General features: G+C 39.9%; 1 protein-coding gene across 2 annotated transcripts; it reads left to right on the top strand.

Moving 5' to 3' along the window:
* The first annotated feature begins 30 nt into the window (after positions 1-30).
* Positions 31-13,519, top strand: psen1 (presenilin 1). 2 transcript variants are annotated; one of them, XM_044375370.1, is made up of 11 exons: positions 31-197; positions 1,827-1,912; positions 3,857-4,203; positions 4,715-4,856; positions 6,176-6,243; positions 6,375-6,595; positions 7,950-8,048; positions 9,001-9,093; positions 9,207-9,377; positions 11,047-11,165; positions 11,380-13,519. In XM_044375370.1, exons 2-11 carry the CDS (start codon positions 1,877-1,879, stop codon positions 11,533-11,535), a joined length of 1,452 nt encoding a protein of 483 aa, XP_044231305.1. In that variant the 5' UTR covers positions 31-197; positions 1,827-1,876; the 3' UTR covers positions 11,536-13,519. The 2 variants fall into 2 exon arrangements, with proteins under 2 accessions (XP_044231305.1, XP_044231304.1); XM_044375369.1 differs by having other exon boundaries at positions 31-201.
* Positions 13,520-21,384: the final 7,865 nt, after the last annotated feature.

The raw sequence follows: 21,384 nt of genomic DNA, 5'->3' as shown, positions 1-21,384 counted from the left end.
GAAAAATAAACAAAATTAAAAATAAATCTCATACACAGTACGTTGATCGTGAACGCAACCCTCAGGAAGCAGTTAACGGCTGCGGCCGGATGTTCTGTGAGAAGACAGGAACAACAAAGAAGGGAAAGTGTCCGGGTTTAAAACCTACTTCGGACCACGCCAGAGTACAAAATCCAGGAAATTAACAACTGTCCACAGTAGGTAAGTTTCCTCTTTTAAGCCTGCTATTCAGGAACTATGTTAACTTTGAGCTGTGGCTGGTTATCTGACCTAACCGTTAGCTACCCGCCGCGGCCGCTGCCTGCTCTGCCGTTATGACATTATTGGCTAACTAGCCATTTTAGCGACTCGCTAATGATAAAATACCACTGTGAAGAATGAATACGGTTAGATAAATAACGTAACCGCCCTCTAACTACCTGCTACTTATCAAGAAGTGACATTAGCAGAAGCTCAAGAGAATAATAATAGTAATGTGAACGTTACTTTCCCGCAGGAGTAAATGATTGAAAATCTGTTGATCAGTATTTGTCACTCTAATATCCACATGGTGATCTCTAGCTGTATAACTTACTTAAAGTATAGGTTCACATTTTTTCAAGTCTGTCTAAAAACAGGTACCCAGATTTTCTTGCTGTAATCATTCCTCCTGTTCATACTGACCATTATGAGATCCCTTCATAATGCATTTACAATGGAAGTGATGGGGGACGAAATCCACAGTCCTCCTTCTGTGCAAAAATGTTTATCTGAAGCTAATATGAAGCTTCAGTTGTCCAAATAGCCACATCAAGTAGATATCTTTCAGTGTTACAGTCTTAATAGTGTCAAAGTCCCTCTTTTTGTTACTATACTTCCACCGCAGCTCAACAGGGAAACACTGAAACACAAAGAGAGAATTTTATGCTAAAAAGACTGTAAATGTGGCAGATATCCACTTGATATGACTAACTCAGACTGCTGAAGCCTCATATATGCCTCAGTAACAATTTTAAATACATTTTTGTGGACTGTGTGGACACACTTTGGATTTTGGCCCCCATCAGTTACAGTGAAATTGCATTTAAAAGGGATCTTTAAATAGCCAGTATGAACAGGAGGACTGATTAACAGCAAGGAAAACCTCCTTCAGTGTTCATATGGGCACCTGACTGTTGTTTTAAGACACACTTGAAAAATTGTGAACCTACCCTTTAATGAATCAGGTGGTTGCTTTCATATTTTTTTAAAAACTATGTAAAGATTTTTTTCAAGTCTATCTTAAATCATATTTAAATTGAAATAGCTATTAGTCGCCGCCTGTCCATACTGAAGTGATCCCTTCCTGGTGCAAAGTCCACCATCCTCGTTCAGTGCAAAATGCATTTTAAAGTATACAAGACTTCAACTGTCTGACTTTGACAAATCAAGTTGATATCTCCCAAATGTACAACCTCTGTGTTACTATCCGTCTGCTGCAGCTCAGCCAGGAAACACAAAGTGTTTGTGTTTCCCACCAAAAAGACTTTAACTGCGGAACATACTCATTTTATTTGTCTAATTCAGACTGCCAAGACCTAATTTTAACTTCAGCTGAACTTTACAGTACATTTTTGCTGACTGATTATGCAATGTGAATGTTGTTCCTCATCTCCTACAGTGGTGTCATGATAGTCACAGATCACGTCACAGCCAGTGTGGATAAGATGAATGGTTACAGCATCCAATATCTCATTCATTGTACACATGGGCATGTGAATATTGCATTAAAATAGATGGTGCACAGTTATATCTTTGTTGTACCCATTTTGTGTGTCATAATATTGTCTCCTATTTTCTATCATCAGGGCAAAAGACTTTGGTGTGCATGTGAGGACAAGTGTCAGCCAAGCCAACCATGGCGAGCAATGCAGAGGATATTGAGAACAATATGGTCAGTATGTCACAGTGGTTCTGTATCTCTGTACTTGTATTGAGTAAGGATTGCCCAACATTTTAGTGCAACCAAGGGTTTTGGTGGCAAGTGCATGATGAAAGAGCCATCTGTTTCTTAGTCAGTGTCTGACATCACAACTGGAGATATTTTAGTCTGATATTTTGGTTTTGTTTGGCCTTTCATTCTGTAAATTACCCAGGACAGGACGATTATGTTCTAATAAGTAGTGACGCACACTAGAACAAATTCTTTAGACTTTGAATCTCTGAGGCAGGAACTTTAGGAAGTGTGACACTTTCCTCCCTACCTTTTGATTTACTGTAAATAAAGGTGTGGCCTCCCTTACCTAGTGGAGGAGTCAAAGTCCCCCTTTACTGTCACAGTCCCTACTTAATAACCCTAATCCTTGTCCAATGTTCTAACAGTTTTCTTTCTCAGTGCATGTACAGAACAACAACATTTCTCTGTCTTGGGAAACTACAAAGCATTTAATTTCTGCCTTGACCAAGAAATTATGATCAGTCAGCTAGATCATAGATGAGGTCAGACAGCTTAGTCAGTCCAGTTACGGTCTTTTAACACAGATTTTGATATACTACTATACTATTACCTCCCTCAGTAACTGTATCCAAAAGTAGTCTTTATCTCTTTTGTCCTTGGGACCAACACTGGCTGTCTTCCCAGGCCTGAGAAACAATGCTGCGCACCACAGAGTGAGGTCATTTTGTACAGCAGCCTGTTTAAGAGCTGTGGCAGCTTTTCCTATTCAGAACAGTCTCTGGAGATGCTTCCTGTCTTCATTTCTGTGTACTCGGTGAGATTGCTTCATGTCTGCGCTGCTGCATGTCTTGACTCGCCTGGCAGCTTGACAGTTTTAGTTGAGTCTCCTTGATTTTCCTCCTTTATTTTGTCCTGACGGGACAGATCCTCGGGGTGAGTGGGAACCAGCGCTGTGTTGTTATCCTTGGAGGAACTGGGCTAGCGTGTGTAAATGTGCCAGTTAAGCTCTGAAAGGAAAACACAAAGAGCCTGATAACAGTTTGCTGCAATGTTTGTCCAATTTGTTGGCATTTTTGCCAACAAAAACATAATGAGTTGAGTGTAGTTGATCTGATAATATGATGGATATGCTTATCTAGAACTTGTAGAGAAAGTAGATTATTGTTAATGTGGCAAATTCCCATGTCAGATTTTTCAAAATCTCTGGTTCTCATGCTCACATGGCCTCCAAATCTAGAATTTATAGACAAAATTGCAATAGTAGTGGATGCCCTGGTGGCCTATGGCAATGACCATCAGCCAAGAGCCACAACATCCCAGGGTCAATTCTGGCCAGGGACCTTAATGTCATTCCCTATCTTTCTCCCATTGGTTCCTGTGTTGTCTGTACTATCAGTCCTCCAAATTGAGGCATAAAATGACCCATAAATACTGTTCGTAGTAAGGAGTGACTGGGGAGACAGAGAGGGATGACAAGTGATGAAGATTCCTACCCAGAATTGAAAGAGGAACATTACAGCTACATTTTATGTGTATTACACCTCAGGTCCATCAGGACCAAACATATTCATATTTTATCAGTTGTTGTGACTGTACTGAACCATGCCACGATAAAAGATTTGATTAACAGGCGTTAGACCTGTAACTAACAGTTATTTTCATCATCGATTAATCATTTTGTCTATAAAATGTCAGAAATTAGTGAAAATTTATGGTTACAATTTTCCACAATTGAAAGGTGACGTCTTCAAATATCTTGTTTTGTCCGACCAACAGTCAAAAAGATATTCAGTTAACTATCATGCATGACAAAAAAAAGAGACATATCGAGGTAGAAATATGCTTTTTATACCATATTTCTCTACACCACTATTCTACAAAGTCCTGTACATTTAGGGTACATGTACAAACATATAATTCTTATGTCTCCCACACTGACAGGAACAACAGGAGACCAATACGGCCCCAGAACCCACTCAGCAACCCCAAGAGGCTGGAGGGACCAGAGCTCGTTCCAGGGGAGGCTCAGGAGCTGGAGGAGGTGGAGGCGATGGTGGTGGGGGCGGCGGCGGCGGCAGCAGCAGCGGGCCGGAGCAGAACGGGCAGCCGCCCGCCGCTCGGCCTCCTCGTGTGGTGGAGACCGAGGACGATGAGGACGAGGAGCTGACCTTGAAATATGGAGCCAAGCACGTCATCATGCTGTTCGTGCCCGTGACCCTCTGCATGGTAGTCGTTGTGGCGACCATAAAGTCTGTCAGCTTCTACACCCAGAATGACGGGCAGAGATTGTGAGTGTTATGACCCTTATCAAACAGATTGTGATAGATGGGGAAATAGGGCGGGACTCCAGCCAGATTCAAAGCTCATTTGATCTCATTTGAATGAAATGTAATGTGGCTGCAGTGCCACTAGGTGGAGTTAGTATATCATACCCACATAGTTTGAATACCAAGACAATACTGTAATTGCATAAGATCATTAAAGCAGAGACTGAGTCAGGCTCAGAGCACATAAACTTGACATTTTAAATCTTAAGCCAGAGCAATCTAAAAGCCCTGTAATAGCAGAGTGAACATAAATGGCACTAACATTGAAGGCAAGCAGTTGTAATAATTAAAGCCACTGCACACAGAAAATATATTTTAATGTGTTATTAGACCTCTAAAATGACACGATACAGTGAGCTCAATAAGTTAATGTTTTCTTTACTGTATTAATTATATATTTTCTATACTTTGACTTTCTGTTTCTTTGTCTCAGATGTGTCTTTGTAATGTATCCTTGAATTTTCACCCCCAGGATCTACACACCCTTCCCTGAAGACACAGACACAGTAGCACAAAGAGCCCTCAACTCCATCCTGAACGCCACCATCATGATCACTGTGATCATCGTCATGACTTTGGTGCTGGTGCTGTTATACAAATACCGTTGCTACAAGGTACGTGTTACCACTTGTCACGTCACGCCGCACCACACGTGCTGTTGTCCTATTCAGTGCAGACCTAAGGTGACTGAGATAACAATGTTTGAAGTTTGTTTTAACGTGATTTTAAATTGGTAGATCTGGCTGATATTCAACCACAGCCTGTGGAAATGTGTCTCCTCGTGATAACAACAAAACTCCAGGAAGTCAATGCTGCCAGCCAAGAAATAGTCCACAAATCTCCCCATAAACCCACACACTTTTTATACAGATTAAACAAATAAGATAATTAGTGAGCTGTAGAGGTGCTTAAAGGTGGATATTGTTACCTTTGAACTAAGCCAGGCTAGCAGTTTCCCCCTGTTTCCAGTCTTTGTGCTAAGCGAAGCTAACCAACAGCTGGCAGAAGCTTCATATTTGCCATACAGATGTGAGAGTGGTATCTCTCGACAAAAAAATGAATACACATATTTCCCAAAAAGTCAAACTATTCCTTTAAGAGGCTCCTTAACCCTTTTTAATATGTCATTAGTTAGGTTTCAGTAGAGACATTTTTGCTCTCATTGATGCACCTAGAAAGTTTTTTAATTTCTGCCAAGAACAAGATTCCAGAGAAATCATCTATTGCATCACTTTTATAGCGTGAAAATAGTCACGTTAAAGGGTACTTAAGGCCCTGTACACTTTGTGTTCTTCTGAATCATTACACCTTTTAGGTGGGGTTTTGCTGGGAATTACCTTATGTAACCAAACTCCATGTACTAATAGTTTTAACAGCATGCGCTCTGACTTGCTGAACACAGGTGAACTTATTAATAAATATGGCTGCATTCCATGTAGGTGTGCCAGTTTCATGGCCCTCTTATTCTGCACGTTGGTACATTGGGGCACATGGTTTACTGGAACATTCCAGTGGAACAGAGCCATCATAATGTCATTAGTTCCACCTGTGCTTTACCTGCTACAACTGTGACCCTGCTGTGAGAAGGGTCTGTAAGAACAATAGAGTTGTGTAAGTTGTTCTACCCTAACAGGTGCAAAAAAAACTGAATTCAGCCCAGAAATAGTCAAGAAAATGTTAATGTGACTGTGTATAGTTGATTAATAAAAAACACCAAAAACCCAGACTCAAATTCTTGCTTAAACCAGACATACACGGCACCAGACAGGTGGAGCTGAGCACATCAGGACAATGGATTTTCACTTTGTCTAAACTCTTGTGATCATTGTGTTGCCCTTTGTGGTAAAACCCCACCCATCTGGTAGTCTTGGTAGTAACAAGTATTTGCGAGTACTGATTTGTTGAAACAGAAGTCTGATCTTTGCCTTCACAGGTGATCCAAGGCTGGCTCTTCCTCTCCTCCCTCCTCTTGCTGTTCTTCTTCTCCTACATCTACCTCAAGTAAGCCACACTTCAACTTTTTATTCCATTTCCATGCTTTCCTTACATTCTCGTAAAACCCAAGTTGTCTAATTTATATTAGAGTCTTTCCAGGTATTTCTGACATGTGATGTATCTGATCTGTCCAACAGAGAGGTTTTCAAGACCTACAATGTGGCAATGGACTATTTCACTTTGGCAATAATAATTTGGAACTTCGGAGTGGTGGGCATGATGTGCATTCACTGGAAAGGACCGCTGCGGCTCCAGCAGGCTTACCTCATCATGATCAGCGCCCTCATGGCCCTGGTTTTCATCAAGTACCTGCCAGAGTGGACCGCCTGGCTCATATTAGCTGTCATATCTGTCTACGGTAAATCCTCTCCGCTTCGTTTTGCTCTGACTTCTGTGTGCTTTTAGGGAAGAAAGCTGATCTCCTTACTCAACCTTTGATGATGTTTTTTTGAGCAGCAAAGTTCAGTCATCTGGTTCCTTTTTCCGGTTGTATTCCATAACAGGACGACAGTGTTTGAGGAAGACAGAGATGGAGACAGAGAGGAAAATTAAAAATATGTAATGTAACCATCTTTATTTTAAGATAGTAAATTTAGATTTGATTAACATACTTTTTTTTTTAAGAGAAAAAGGAAGAACATGTTAGCAGTATAACCTTTTCTAGCATAAAACTTTTTAACAGAAACACACTCTGTATGTGTAACTATGATGTATATACCATACTCAACAGTATGTATGCAATAAAGAGTGATCATCATTGGTGTGCTAAAAGGAAGGATGTGTCTCAAGATCTCAAACCTTTACACAGATATTTTAATGTTATCTGTGCTAAAAGACAAGTCTATGAGGAAAGGAAGTCTGAGGGTGACTGGGTTATGCTGAACTTAAGACTGCCACTCTGCCAGCGAAAACAGTGGCCCATTTCCTGTAAGCTGCTTTCTTACTGATATCTAAAGTGCAGAAGTGGTTGCTCAAACTGGGGACGAATCATAATAATAGAGACCAATAATTGTAGGTGTTTGATTTTACTTCACACATTAGAGAGGTGTGTTTAATGAGAGCAGTTCATGTATAGAAGACGTATCAATCATGGAGAGATTTTGGATTCGTGTTCAAAGAATCCAAAATTTTTCCGCACTTGTAAATTACCAGTAAATGAAATGTACTTGCTAAAAAATAACTTTATTGACCAATAGAATTGACTTACAGTTTGCAGAGGTTCAGATACTACCACTTAAGTACATTTAAATTATTCAGTTTTTCTTCATTTGTCTCTGGGTCAGAGACAGTGTACACAAAGTCAAAAGATGGAGAATAACTAGTGGGTTCACATTATGATGTATCTCAAAGAGTTGCCAGTTAGTGTGGCAGTGACTTTATCTGACATCAGTTTCCTTATCCGAGAAGAAATATTTAACAGATATTGATTGATTTTTAGATCCTGGTCTAGAGTTATTCTGTCATATACGCAAAACTTTATTGGATTTATTTCATTAAAAAGTAAGTAAACATACAGTTAATGGCCACATTATTCTTTTTAACGCAATCAAACTTGTAGACGGGCTCTCTACTCCAAAAACTGTGTTTTCACTCAGTCTCTTCCTCCGATTATCACAGATGTTATGTCAGGGTGCTGGTTTTGGTTTCTCAAAGAGTCTTCTGTTTCGTGGCTAAAATCCCTTGTCTGGCCTCTGTCTTCTTTCCTCTCACAGATCTGTTAGCGGTGCTCTGTCCCAAAGGGCCTCTAAGGATCCTGGTGGAGACGGCTCAGGAGAGGAACGAACCCATCTTTCCAGCTCTCATCTACTCTTGTAAGACGGACTCACACTTCCTGTTCTTTTAGCACAGACTCTTCAATAACCTTCAGCACAGTCACTTGAATGGACACTTCAACTATTTTCAGTGCTCATAAATATACTAAAATTTAAACATTTTTCAGCACATTCACTTCAACTGCCTTCCCTTTAACTTTTGGTTCTTATTATACTGCAACTTCAACTCCTCTTAGTAATTCAACTTAAGATCAAACTTGTAAGATGGATACTGATTAAACATCTACATTTAGTAACATCCTATAGTAATAAAACAGAAGTGGGGTGAAGGAACTCTTGACATTGCCAAACAAAATTTAAAGAAAACATACAGTAGCTAGAAGCTCTTGACTTCAACTGACACTTCAACTCCATTCAGTGCTTCTACTTCAACTGACATTTTAACTGCTTTATGTGCTTCAGATATCACAAGCTGCTCCAAGTGGTTAGACATCAACTGACACTTCAGCTCATTTCAACTGCTTTAAGTGTTTTCACTTCAACTGACTCATCAACATTTACAGCATTTACACTGTTTCACTCTTCAACCCCCATTCAGCGCATTCATTCCAGCTGACACTTTATGTTCTTTTAGCACTTTCACTTCAAGTGACTCTTCGGTTACTTTCAGCACAGTCACTTGAAATGACACTTGAACTCTTTTCAGTCTTTTTTTTTTTTTCAGCACAGTCACTGTCTTTCCTTAAACCTTTGGTGCCTCCATTAAACTGCCACTTCAACATCTTTCAGTGTTTCCATTAAACTGCCACTTCAACTCATTTTAGTAATTCACCGTAACATCTAACATAATTTCTAATCAGTGCTTCAACTTCAGCTGTTACTGCCATGCAGTTACAGAACACACTTAAATTTTCTTCAAATATTTTTGATGCAAACAAACTTTTTGACCTTGAAACCTCCTAATATTTTGACTCTTTCACTTCTTCCCCAGCTACAATGGTGTGGCTCGTCAACATGGCAGACACCGACAGGCCAAAAAGGAACTCAACAGAAGCAGCTTCACCTCAACCGGAGACTCATGAAGGTGAGTGAGGTGTCAGACAGTCTGCCATCGGGACTGTGTGGTCACTCCTCTAAAACACTGATTCAAACAGTGTGATGTGTTGTTTAGTCTGACTGGTGTCACTTTGTCTGCAGCCGTGGCGTCTCCGGCTCCCTCCAGTCCGTCACAGGACGACGGAGGCTTCACCCCATCCTGGATCAGCCACCAGGAGCACCAGCTGGGAACACTCCAGTCAACTGATGATAGCAGACGTGAGATCCAGCAGATGCCCTCCGCTCGTCCTGTTGAAGACGACGACGAGGAGAGTGAGTGCTAACAGTAGCTGACGTTTGTACCCAAACAAAAACGCCTGGTGTTCGGAAGAGTACACGATGGGAATGCAAACATGTGACCTTTTCTAACATTTGTTTTTCTGACGGGTAATCACAGCTTTACAGGTGAATTATTCTGAACATTGTAGATAATTGGATTATTATTTTCAGCTTAATTTTAGTAATTCACTTCAGAGCTGCAACGATTAGTCAGTTGAAAGTCAATCAAAAGTCCTGCCCTGTGTAGTAGCCCAGCATAGATCATACCAGTTAAATACCAGTTTAGATTCAAAGTTATGACAGATGCAAAGAGATCAGATCTCTTTGATCAATTCAGTCATCTCTGTCATCAGTTAATTAGGCCTTTCATAAAGCTATCAGTGCCAGCAGCCCTTTAAAACACATCATGTCTGTCTCACAGCAGTTCAAAGGATCGATGGATAATGAAAACTAAATTTCAGCACTACATACTGTCCATTGTTTGACTTATTGAATAGTTTAGCACAGAGTGAAGCGAATGAAAGGTGTAGAATATTCTTGCTGTGCTGTGACAACCATGAACCTCACAAATGTCGACTTTTTATAAGAGAGAAAAACAGTTTTTTATGAAAAAGAAAAACAACTTCTTTTCAGTTTTGTGACAATGTATTTTTCAGAAATCTTCAATGAGATTTTATGTGTTTATGTAACATCGGAAGAAGGAGAAGTTTCAAAACCCATAAAGTTTCAGTACTTCAGTTTATCACAAATCAGGAGATGCATGGTTTTTAATGGACAGTGAAGCCATCAGGTCACTGTGTTTCACATGGGTTTTATATTGATCTATTGTAGATTAATAAAAACGCTCTCAAAATAATATTAATAGATAAATAAATAGAAGTGAAGAAAAGAAAAGTAAAAATGTAAAATTAAATCAGGGCCAAATACTTAAACTCCTGATCCAGATTGGGCCATGTACATTAAAAAATATCATATTAATTATTGATATTAATATTATTAATTGAATGCTTCATCTTTAATGTGTTTGCAATTGAATGTTTTGTAGTTTAATGTTCATAATCAAAATGGAAGCTAATGCTTTCTTATACAACTGCCTGTCCTTCAATCTATCTCTATACACAATTAAAAATCACTATCATCTATTGGGAGGAAAACTGGCAAATATTGTTACATCATAAAATATGAGGGCAGTACATAATGATCATTTTAGAATTAGATGCCAGCCCCAATATGAAGCTGAGCTCTATAATTCAAACTTGTGAATTCCCAGATTGTCTGACTGCCTCTTCTCAGTGTATAATCATCTTTCAGTTCCCTCTTCTCTGAACACATAAAACATTTTAAGAATGTTTTTTATGTGTTCCCTTTTCTGAAATTAGTATGTATGTGAATACAACTTTATGTTTTGGCTGCAGACTGTTTTTAGTCAGAGCAGATTAGGAAGTGATTATTTATGGCAATTGCTAGGTTTCATGTTTGTACTATTTGGGGGCCCACACGCTTTCTAACTTAAAGCTTCAGTAAATATGGGGTCGGAGCTCTTGTTTGTACTGTAATTACAGTTGAGAAAAGATTTCTATGGGGGTTGGAGGGCGTGGAGCTGAAGAGAATCTCTTGTTTGAATTGACTCCACCTTAAATGTGGTGTCCTCCTGTGTTCTCAGGGGGCGTCAAGCTGGGGCTGGGAGACTTCATCTTCTACAGCATGCTGGTGGGAAAGGCCTCGGCTGCAGCCAGCGGCGACTGGAACACCACGCTCGCTTGCTTCGTAGCTATCCTCATTGTGAGTAACCGCAGCTGCTTATTTTGGTGTCAAGCTTGAGTCACCGCAAACCTCATCTCTGTCTCTCAGCACAATATCTAACCCCACTTTATGGGAACCACTTGATTGTGTAATAGGCCCCTTTTTTTTTCCCTTCATAGCTGATTTTGTTTGGTACACAATCTTTCAATGTGCGCTTTCCTCTGTGTTTTATTTTGGCTCTCTGCTCCCACAGGGCCTGTGTCTGACCTTGCTGCTCCTCGCCATCTTCAAGAAAGCACTCCCCGCTCTGCCCATCTCCATTTTTTTCGGCCTGGTCTTCTACTTCGCCACAGACAACTTGGTACGGCCCTTCATGGACAAGCTGGCGCTACACCAGTTCTACATTTAGCAGGATGCTGCCCTGATAACCCTCACCCACATAGCTCTCCGGCCAACAACACGAGAGCGGTCCCTTTACAGCTGGGGAACAAAGGGCGATGTAGGCGCCTCTCCTGCCCCCACATCCCCTCCTAAGGACTCATGATGCTGGGACACAAGTTGTTTTTGTTCTGCCTTTCTTTCTGGCGCCAAGGGAGGGTATTCCCCACCAACAGCTGTCCTTAAATATTTTATTTTTATTTTAAACCAAGAAGTGACATTTCTCTAATCTGAGGCAGTTCCGCTGCACCAGTCCGAGGGAAGATCACTCGACTTGGGACCCCATCATCACATTGTTTGTTGATCACCGGTCTCAGGCAAAATCCAAACTAGGAGAAGTTAGTGGGAATATTTTACCTTTATTTATCCAGGGAAGCATTACAGGAGCTCGTCTGCTCTTTTTGTTTTCAGCAGCGCCCTGCTTCACATCCACACACTTTCATATCTGAGAGCTGCCCAGTCCAACCACAGTATCCTACTGTCGACCACTGAGCAGCTCTACTGGAGCAACTGGGGCTTCACAGCAGGTGCCTTGCTCAGGGACACCTTGACGGTAGCTGTTGAGGAACGTGAGACGGCTTCACTGAGTCTCCCTTCAAAGACTTAAATCAAACATCTTTCCAGTCGCAAGTCCATTTTTATGACTTGTGAGCTACCAGCGCCCCCCAAACTTAATAAAAGATTAAAAAGCCTTCATCAAACTAGTGGACACTCTATGATGATATTGATAATAGATTGGTAAATGTGTAGTGTGATTGTGTATGAGCTGTCAGTCACCAGAGCGTGCTTTCCTCACCGCTGTCAAGAATGGTTAGTTTTTTTTCTTCCCCCACTTTAGACACGCTGAAGCTCTGAAGTCGGAGCGAGTGAAGCCCAGAAGGTTTTTTTTGCTGAACTGGAAGTTTTGAACATGTTGAAACATTTCTCGTCTCTAGAATTTAAAAAAACAAAAACAAAAAAAAAAAAAAAACAGAGTGCTATTGTGACACCAAATCATCAGAGATTTCACCATTCACCACATTCTCAGCCCTTTATTCTTACCTTAAGTCACATTTAAACTCACAGCGGAGGCCTGAAGAGGTCAAACGGTCACACACTCACACTGACACATTCACACCTGAGACTTGCCTGCCATGTACTGTCAGCCACTGAGCAGTTCTGCTGGAGCAGTTGGAGGTTCAGTGCCTTGCTCAAGGGCATTTCAGTAGTAGTTGTAGTCGTTGTCGTTATTGTGGGACAGAAATGTGCTTTTCATTCTCTTCCCTGACAGAGATTTAAGTTTTTTTTTTTTTTTTTTAATCTGTCCAGGGATCATAACCTGTGATCATTTGGTCACAAACTCTGAACCTTTAGGCTAAACTGCCCCCATGATGCTCGCCTGGTGCTGTCTGGAACTATGCTACATCAAACACTAGAATTATTTCTACTATACATACACAGATACTGTTGTGATTTTTTTCAAGATATGCAGAAGAGAAACATTGTACTTTTTGAATCATGGGAATACGTGATAACAGGGTTCCTACACAGATCAGGAAAACTAACTTACTTTTTTTTTTTTTAATCAAATTGAAAAGGAACCAAAAAGTTAAATCAAGGTAACAAAGTGAAAGTCTGATCTTGAATAATGAAATGTGTAGGAACCTGAACTTGGTGGTTTCTCAGATGAGATAATGCTGTCTAGTGGAGGAGGACGAGCTGCACTGATTGCTCTTATGTTGTTGCACTCAAATTTCATGCTTGCAGAGAAGAAACCAAGAGGGAACAATATAATAATATTTGTTCTGAGACTGTTTTTATTTTCCCTTTTTTTTTTTTTTTTTTTTTTTTTTTTTTTAGGGAATATGTTGGGTGACTGGCTTTTTTCTGTCCTTCACATGCATAATATGTGTGTTATGCAAGGTTATTCAATTCAGATTTTGTTCTTTTTTTAATAAATAATGAAACTGACAATATTCTTTTTTGTTGTTTATTTTATTGAGTCTAACTCACAGATTCTCACGTGTCCGGTGTTTTTTCTCAGACTGCGCAGCCAGTTTGGACCGCATACAGTATATAGCACTTAAAGTGATAATCTATGAAATTATAGTTTGGTTTGGTTTTTTTTTGCTGCATCTCTGATGCCAAGTGGTGACTGTGTTGGTTTTTTTACTCTGCACCAACCAGTTATAAACTACCAATCAAAATATGAGCACTCACAGTACCGTGACATCTTTGCATTTTATTTTCTACTTCTAAACTTTGTGTTTCTGCATATGTCACATGGTTTTTTTTCCTCAGCCATATGACTCACGCTGCAAGATTACAGATTTTTACATCAGCAAATTTAAGGATTTTCATAAACTTTGCCGCAAACTAAATGCTTAACCTTGGTTAGTGTGGCTCGGTGCTGGTGATGGATGTCACACAGCACAATACGGAGATGCTTTACACAGAAGAAAAATAAGAAAAAGAGCTATAAAAATATTAAAATTAAATTAAGAAGCAGGGGACATTAAATCAAACATAAAGCAGCTCTAAAAGGATGAGCTTTGAGTGTTTTTTTGTGAATGTGGACAGTTTGGATGCAGAGGTGATGCTCCTCCTGCAAATTCATGGTCACACATATCCATCACAGCAGTCTTTTGTTTTTGTTGTTGTTTTTTTAGACAGTGGTGGAAGAAGTATTCAGATCCTTTACTTAACCAATACAATCATGTAAAAATACTCCATTACAGATTAAAGTCCTGCATTCAAAATTCAACTTCAGAAAAAGTGTTATTAGTAAAACTGTACTAATATCAGAAGTATAAGTACTCTTTATGCTGCTGAATGGGGCCTATAACGTTGTATTGGATTAAGCAAAAGAATATAAGAACAATAAAAATATAAACAAGACTAAAAAAGACAAGTAAAATTAACAGAATTACAGAATTACAAAAATTTGATTAAAAAAAGGGGCATTGAAAAGGTAACATTAAGGATAAAAAGAAGCGCAGCTTTAAAAATTTTTCAGTTAAAAGCCATTAAAAAAAGGAAACCAGTACTTGACTAAATGTATTTAGTTACATTCCACGGCTTAATGCTCGATATACGGCACAAACTAACAGATAAAGCTGTGTGATGTGAGCTTTTTCTTCTGTGATACTGTGCTAATCTCTCTTTTCATTTGCCCCACACACACAGAGGTCAGAGGTCAGCGCCCCTGGCGTGCTGGTTTAACAGTTCAACACAGTAACAAAACGCTTTTTTCTCTCCCGCTTTGTTTGCACTGATTTCCAGCGAACAAACCCTCCCGGGAATTGACGCAAAGCATCCCTGCAGACGGTGGGAACATTGTGGAAATTCCTCGGCGTGCTGGTACACTGACATCCTGCGCTCGCCGTCCCTCGATGCCAACTGGCTGACAGGCGCGGTTGGCACGTTGCCCAGAGCGCTGGACGCATTAGCTGTCACCATGGGGACCGTTTGGCCTCGCTGGCTGGGACAGTAGCACAGTATGGCAGTTTACCCAGAATGTTTAGCCTCATACTGCGACTTACCTAACAAACCTTCATTGAGGCCTCATTGTGGCATGGTGAGTTCAGCTGGTGAACAACTAGAGTTAATTCCATAAAGCTTCTCTTGCATCAATTCCAGACACCTGTTCTGTTCAGATTAGGTTGCACCATGCAAGGCTGCTTTCCCCAGATAAGATTAACCCTTCCTCATGATTTAATTTTCTCCGAATGATGAGGAATTACTGCTCATAGGAAGTTGTACTCACTGTTTTTCTGCTTGCAGATGTTAAATTAGATGTCATATTTCTCTTTCTAGGGCTTTGATCCTTTTCGTTTGTTGACGAGTGGGTGAGACTACAGAGTGAACTGATGCAATCTGTCAATCGCTGTCATCCTCTGTATGGAGGGGACTTAGACAGGAGACTGTGTGACTGTGTGTCACACCTGTGTGCGTTACAGGTTTCCCAGGATAGCTCTACTAAGGGGATTACCGTACAGGAGGGATGACTTCACCATGTGAGACATGAAAGGAATTGAGGATTAGACTTCAATAATCGCTCCAGACGGCCAACAAGTGCAGACACTTAACGACACAGGAGAAAGGAAACACAGCTTGAGCAAGAACAAGAGCAAGAGCTCCGTAAAGGTGAATTTAAAAAATCAGAGAAGATGTCAAAGGACAAGCTGGAGAGCCTGGTGAAGCGCATGGAGGAGACTCTGTCAGAGATGGAGCAGCTGAAGATGCACTGCGGGAAGCAGAGCGAGGAGCTGAGCCAGCTGGTGGTGGAGCTCCGGAGAGAGAACCAGGAGCTGGTGGAGAAGTACAACCAGCTTGCTGTGGAGATGAAGGAGGCGAAAGAGATTATAGAACAGTTACAAGACACAAAGTATGCCTTTAACGCGAAGGAGAGGCAGGCGCAGAAGCTCAGCCGGCAGCTCTGAAGGCCCCGAAAGGAGGATGAAAATGTGACTGTAGGTGGATGTGACCTGGGTGTAACAGAATCCTGGAGGAAAACAAGGCTGGACAAAGTGGATGGAAAAACCAGCTTATTGCAGAAGATTTTTAAAGACTGGGTGGGCATGAAGGCTAAACTGGGCACAGTTGTTTTCTTAAACATATAGGAAGTGTGTTTTTTTCTGTCTGCATATGTGTACATTTTAGGTCCAGAGGGGATGGATGCAATGCTTAGTAATTTGAATGTTAACTTAAATCCTGTGGCTTAGGGCTCCTTTTAAAGCCGTGGCTAGATTTAATGACCAGGAATCAAAACTGGAGGTCTCACATGGAAATGTGGAGCCTGGTCCATAAGTGGGCAAAGTTGACGCACAAGGCATTGTGCTCATAAAACAACAACACGCCTGAGAGCTGCACTCCACCTGTAAAGATTTTATTTGATGACAGCCCCTGGGTATTATTTTATGTTGTTCAGTGACCATAAGAAGTGGGTGGTCACCTATTTTTGGTCTTTGTAGAATCAAAGTGCTAAAAATACCTGATTATCCCTTCCTGCCCTCAACCGTGTGAGATGTGAGATTTGAAGGTGCTTCGCTCCACACTGGATCACAGCCCATAGAAAAACAGAGCAAATGCAGCTTAATGTGTATTATTCATGTACCACAATAAAGTACTTCTGTTATCCTGCATCAGGTTTCTGAAACTCACACTTACTCACGTTGAAGTAGCAAGACTAGAGTTGAGGTTTGATGGGATTTGACTGAACCTGAATTCTGTATCGAATCCTCTTATCAAATCTGAATCTTCTTTAATCTTGTTTTGAGTTTGGTTTAACTTTTTAGCAAGAAGTTATAGGAACTTAAAATGACTAAGAAAACAAAGACATAACACTTTGGTTTTGTTGATAGATAATGTATTTGCTATTAAGGCAAATAAGAGCCTTAAAGATCCTCCCAGACATGTTGTAGGACATAAAAAAACTCCCTCTCTCATTGACAAATCCCAAATCATTGAATATGTAAATATTTTTCATCTCAAAAGTTTAACTACTGGACACAAGATGTCTCTTACTTCACTGTAAAGTCTATTCTCAGTGTTCTCAGAGACTTTAAGTTTCTACATCACACTTATGGAATTTGTATATTGGGTCGCAGCTGGCTCCAAACTAGTTGTGATGTCACAAATCACGCTCATAGGTACACGTCTTAAACTCAGATTTAAGGTGAGCTCAGAAGATTAATGTTAAACCCTCCTTCTAGTGTCAAACTCTCCACAAACGTCATTCTGCACAGCAAGGCTCAAACATCCAACTGAAGGAAGAAGAAAAAGAAAAACACAGTTTGTTCTCAGTGATTTGTAAGACACAGAGCTAGAGTACAGGTAATTTTTAACATGCACTATTAAAGGTACACTATGCAGGATTTTCCTTAAAAAAACAATGTGTAGACTCATACAAAAGTAATCCCTCTCTAGAAGTGTGTGGCCCTCTGCCTGTATTTTCTTATTATTTTGCTTGTGTTTGGGACGTTTCTGGGCGTCAACCTTTGGCAGTGGGTATGTAGCCCCCAGCCAATAACAGCACCCAGGTGTGAGGTCAGGACTTGTAGCATAGCAACCAGGTTACATCGCTGTCTCCGTCTCGCTCCTCTGCTCCGCTCTGCTCTCCTCTCCGTCTCCGTGTCATGGATGTATAAAGAGCTGCAGGTCTGTGTGTCTGCCTGACCGAAGGTGGGGCTGAGCTAAACACACGCAGAGCAGAGAGACCACAGCAGACAGGGTGAAGCTCTGAATTCACACAACATCTGGGAATGCAGCACCTTCCCGCAGGGTTGTGGGGAGGTGTGGGTGTGTTTATTTGTGCTTTAGAACGTAACCGCCAAAAAACAATCAGAAAATAACATTTTATTTATCTGATTCACAGCTTTGGTCTCGCCAGCACTGCCCCCTCTCTTCATTCACTCTCTAGCTCACTCGACCACCGCTGCATTCTCTTTCTCTCTCTCTCTCTCTCTCTCTCTGTGAGCCGGGTAGGAGGGGCCAACTTTGAATGCTGTGTGTTTACAAACACCAACTGACAAATCCTGCATAGTATATCTTTAATACTGATGCATCAATGTGTAAACTGTCTAGTGGTTCACAACTTATATGTCAGGGCCCTCCAAAGGGTCACAAGATAAATCTGAGGGGTTGTGAGATGATCAATTGGAGAAGAATAAAACTATCTGAGAGTTTTAGAGGGGAAATGTCTCCTTGGTGGAACTGTTAACAACTCATAGACATCTGAAACATGACAAAGAGACACAACTACACACTGATTTTATACAAGACCTCACAAGACAGAAAGGTTTTGAAGCCATTGGTTTCATCTTTAACAATTAAAAGTAGAAAAGTAACTAATAACGACAGCTGTCAGATAAATGTAGTGCAGTAAAAAGTACAATATTTCCTACTCAACTGTAGTGGAGTAAATATTTCATTACATTGCATCACTGTTTATCTGACAGCTATACTGTAGTTGCAAATGATATTTTATGTACAAAACATATCAGCTCATGATATATGATCCATTAGTATACATTAAAGGAGACATATCATGCTTTTTGTGATTTTCTGACATTTTTATATTGTTATAATGTCAGATGTCTATGTTAAATTCTAAAACTTGAGGAGAATGTATGTAAAAATGTCAACCTGCTCAGACGCTTCTTTTGTATGTAAAGTTACCTCTATTTCCTCATCGAACTGACATCAGATCATTGGCACATGCACACAAACGGCCGGCCGTTCAGTAGTACTCGACACTAAGGTTGTTCCACAGGTTGTTCACATTGTCCACTCACATATTTCGGATCGAATTCAGGCTCAGACATGTACAGATGAATTTGAGAAGTTGACATATCGAGTAAAGGGCGAGAAAAAGAAGTGAAATCCTACTACTACTGTTTGTTTACATAGTGTCTGGAAGCCAACCAATCAGAACAGAGTGGGATCATTGGGAGGGGATCCTAAAGGGGCAGGAACTCAAATGGCCTGTTTCAGACAAAGGCTGAACTGAGCAGCTGTATAAGATAAATAAGGAGGTTTTTTTTTTAACTGTAAATTATGCAAAGATATTCCAGTAGAACCCCAGAATAAAAATATAGACCCAGACATGTTCAAGATAAGATTATACTACCCAACAGTGCGTAAAATAGTTCAAAATCAAACCAACTACAACAGTAAAATGCTACTTACACATTAATACACCAACAATAATAAAGTAATAATATAATATATGACAGCATGACACTTACAGGGGCCATTTTATATACTTGAAACCGTGTATTTTTCCAATGTGGTCAAAGGATCTGAGTACTTCTTCCACCACTGCCTTGGCTTATACTATATGTCATATAGTAATGAAAGCACCCTTGCACTACACAGAAAATATACAGCAGTAAATACTGTGCTACAAACTACTTATTATGCTGTATATAGGCTACTGTTTGGAGAAACTGGATGGACATGGTGTGTTTTTTCATGGCTATAAATAGCACCGTTGATTTTTTTTCAATGAAATGGTTGAGATGGATCTGGAGGAGGACACTCAAGTTGTGTGTGATGGTTCATTGAATTTAAGTGGTGTTTTGACTGACAAGAGGCTGAATAGACGCCTATTTTGCATTTTGGTTCAAACTCTTCCTCCTTTCATAAAGGTTCTGGTCACCTGTGAAGTGCTATGACTTTAAATATTTATTCTGAAGCCTGTGAGTCATTCATTCTGGCCTCAACATGTAAAATGATCTTTCAGGGTCACCAGAAAAACAAATATGTGGCTTGAATGTGGTTTTGGTGGTATATTTGGCATTAAAAAAGTTTTTCTTTGGTTTACTCACTCATATGAAAAAAATCCTGAGGCCACCACGGCTCTCTCTGGCTCATTCACACACACTTTCTGAATGAATCACAAGCACACACACAAAAACTCTCCAGAGCTCTTTCTACTGAAACAGTAGAAAGTTAGCTCAAGAAAAGTACACATTACAGAAGGAATATATTTTTATGTAAGCCCACAGTCATATAACTCTGCACAGTTTCAGTAGTTCTGGGTGTTTCTTTTTAGAGGCGAGTTTGAGAAACCTCACCCCCCAAAAAAGAAGAGAGGAGGAGCGGTGGGGAGGGGGGAACTTTTGGGGGAGTTGGCAGATGTTTAAACATAGCTTTAGTATAGTGGCTGTGGTGGTTTCCTCTTATAAACCCAAAATAGTCACTTTTCTATGTTGCTTTCGTGCAATTTCAACGTGTCTGGGATCATATGGCGATTTAATATCAGATTCTTTTGAGAGCTGTTGTGTAATTTTGTGTAATTTAATAGTTGAGAACATAAAATCAAAGATCAACTTCAGGGACTGATTAAATTTGATTATTGCTTTTTAAACCCTGATGTTCCTTTTTTATAGCTCAAAAACATACTTCACATCGTTTTATCAGCTTCGTATTTCATAATGTTCCCTAATTTTACGAGAGTCGCTCATAAACATGATTTTGAACTGATAACATGTATCAGAAGTGCTGTAAAACATGGTTAAATACATTGTATGATCTTGTGCTCTGTAATATATCTGTGACTGTTGTTGACAGCACTTTATCCAGAACACTTTCTCTTATTAGAGTTTTGTAACAGTTTGTTTGTAAGACGTTTGGGAGTCAGACCTCTCTGGAGTCTAACTGACTCCAAACATAAGTAATGCCACTATGTAGGATAATATACTGTTTGTCCTGGAATTACTTTATAAATATAAAATAAATATGGCTTCATGCATAGCCCATATAACATATAAAACAGGAAACATATCCTTATTTCATGTAATAACAATGTTTATGATCATTCTGTACTCTGTTGTCTGTTGGGCTTGCATCAAAATGTGCAAGCCCACATTTCTGTCAAAGGAAAGGTTACCACTTCAATACTTTTCTACATATTGGGTTTTAATAAGGTCAGAATAATACTGATTGGTCTTTTTTGGTTCAAAAGACCAATAAATATTCAGGACAAACTAGTATTGGTTTGAGATAAAAACAAGGAATAGAGATAAAGCTCATTAGGTGTTACCATGGATAAAGACCTTAATTTACAGGACTATTAAACAATTGAACTCAATACAATAATATGTTCACAGAATTATTAATAACTGATGAATTGTGGACTCTAAGTTCTTATAGTAGCTGTCAACATCTTTGCACTGTCAGAATGTGTATTAGTTTAGATATATGTAGATATTATATTCACATATACTCTCACGTTCATTCTTATGTGTCAAGGAACTTATGTATGATTGTATTATAATCATGTGTATGTGTGTGCTGTAAGCCAGTAGTATTCTGAAAATGTACTGTGAGAGAAAAA

Source organism: Thunnus albacares, chromosome 15, assembly GCF_914725855.1.
Source record: "Thunnus albacares chromosome 15, fThuAlb1.1, whole genome shotgun sequence".
NCBI classification, from domain to species: Eukaryota; Metazoa; Chordata; class Actinopteri; order Scombriformes; family Scombridae; genus Thunnus; species Thunnus albacares.
Note: the sequence above shows the minus strand (reverse complement) of the source record. Positions and strands in the feature narration are given on the sequence as shown.

What these genes read in the sequence shown, in the direction of transcription:
- psen1 (XM_044375370.1), top strand. Translation starts at nt 1,877, where the DNA reads ATGGCGAGCAATGCAGAGGATATTGAGAACAATATG. An exon ending in ACAAATACCGTTGCTACAAG is followed by an intron (nt 4,857 to 6,175) that starts GTACGTGTTACC and finishes TTGCCTTCACAG; the next exon opens with GTGATCCAAGGCTGGCTCTT. An exon ending in AGCTGTCATATCTGTCTACG is followed by an intron (nt 6,596 to 7,949) that starts GTAAATCCTCTC and finishes TTCCTCTCACAG; the next exon opens with ATCTGTTAGCGGTGCTCTGT.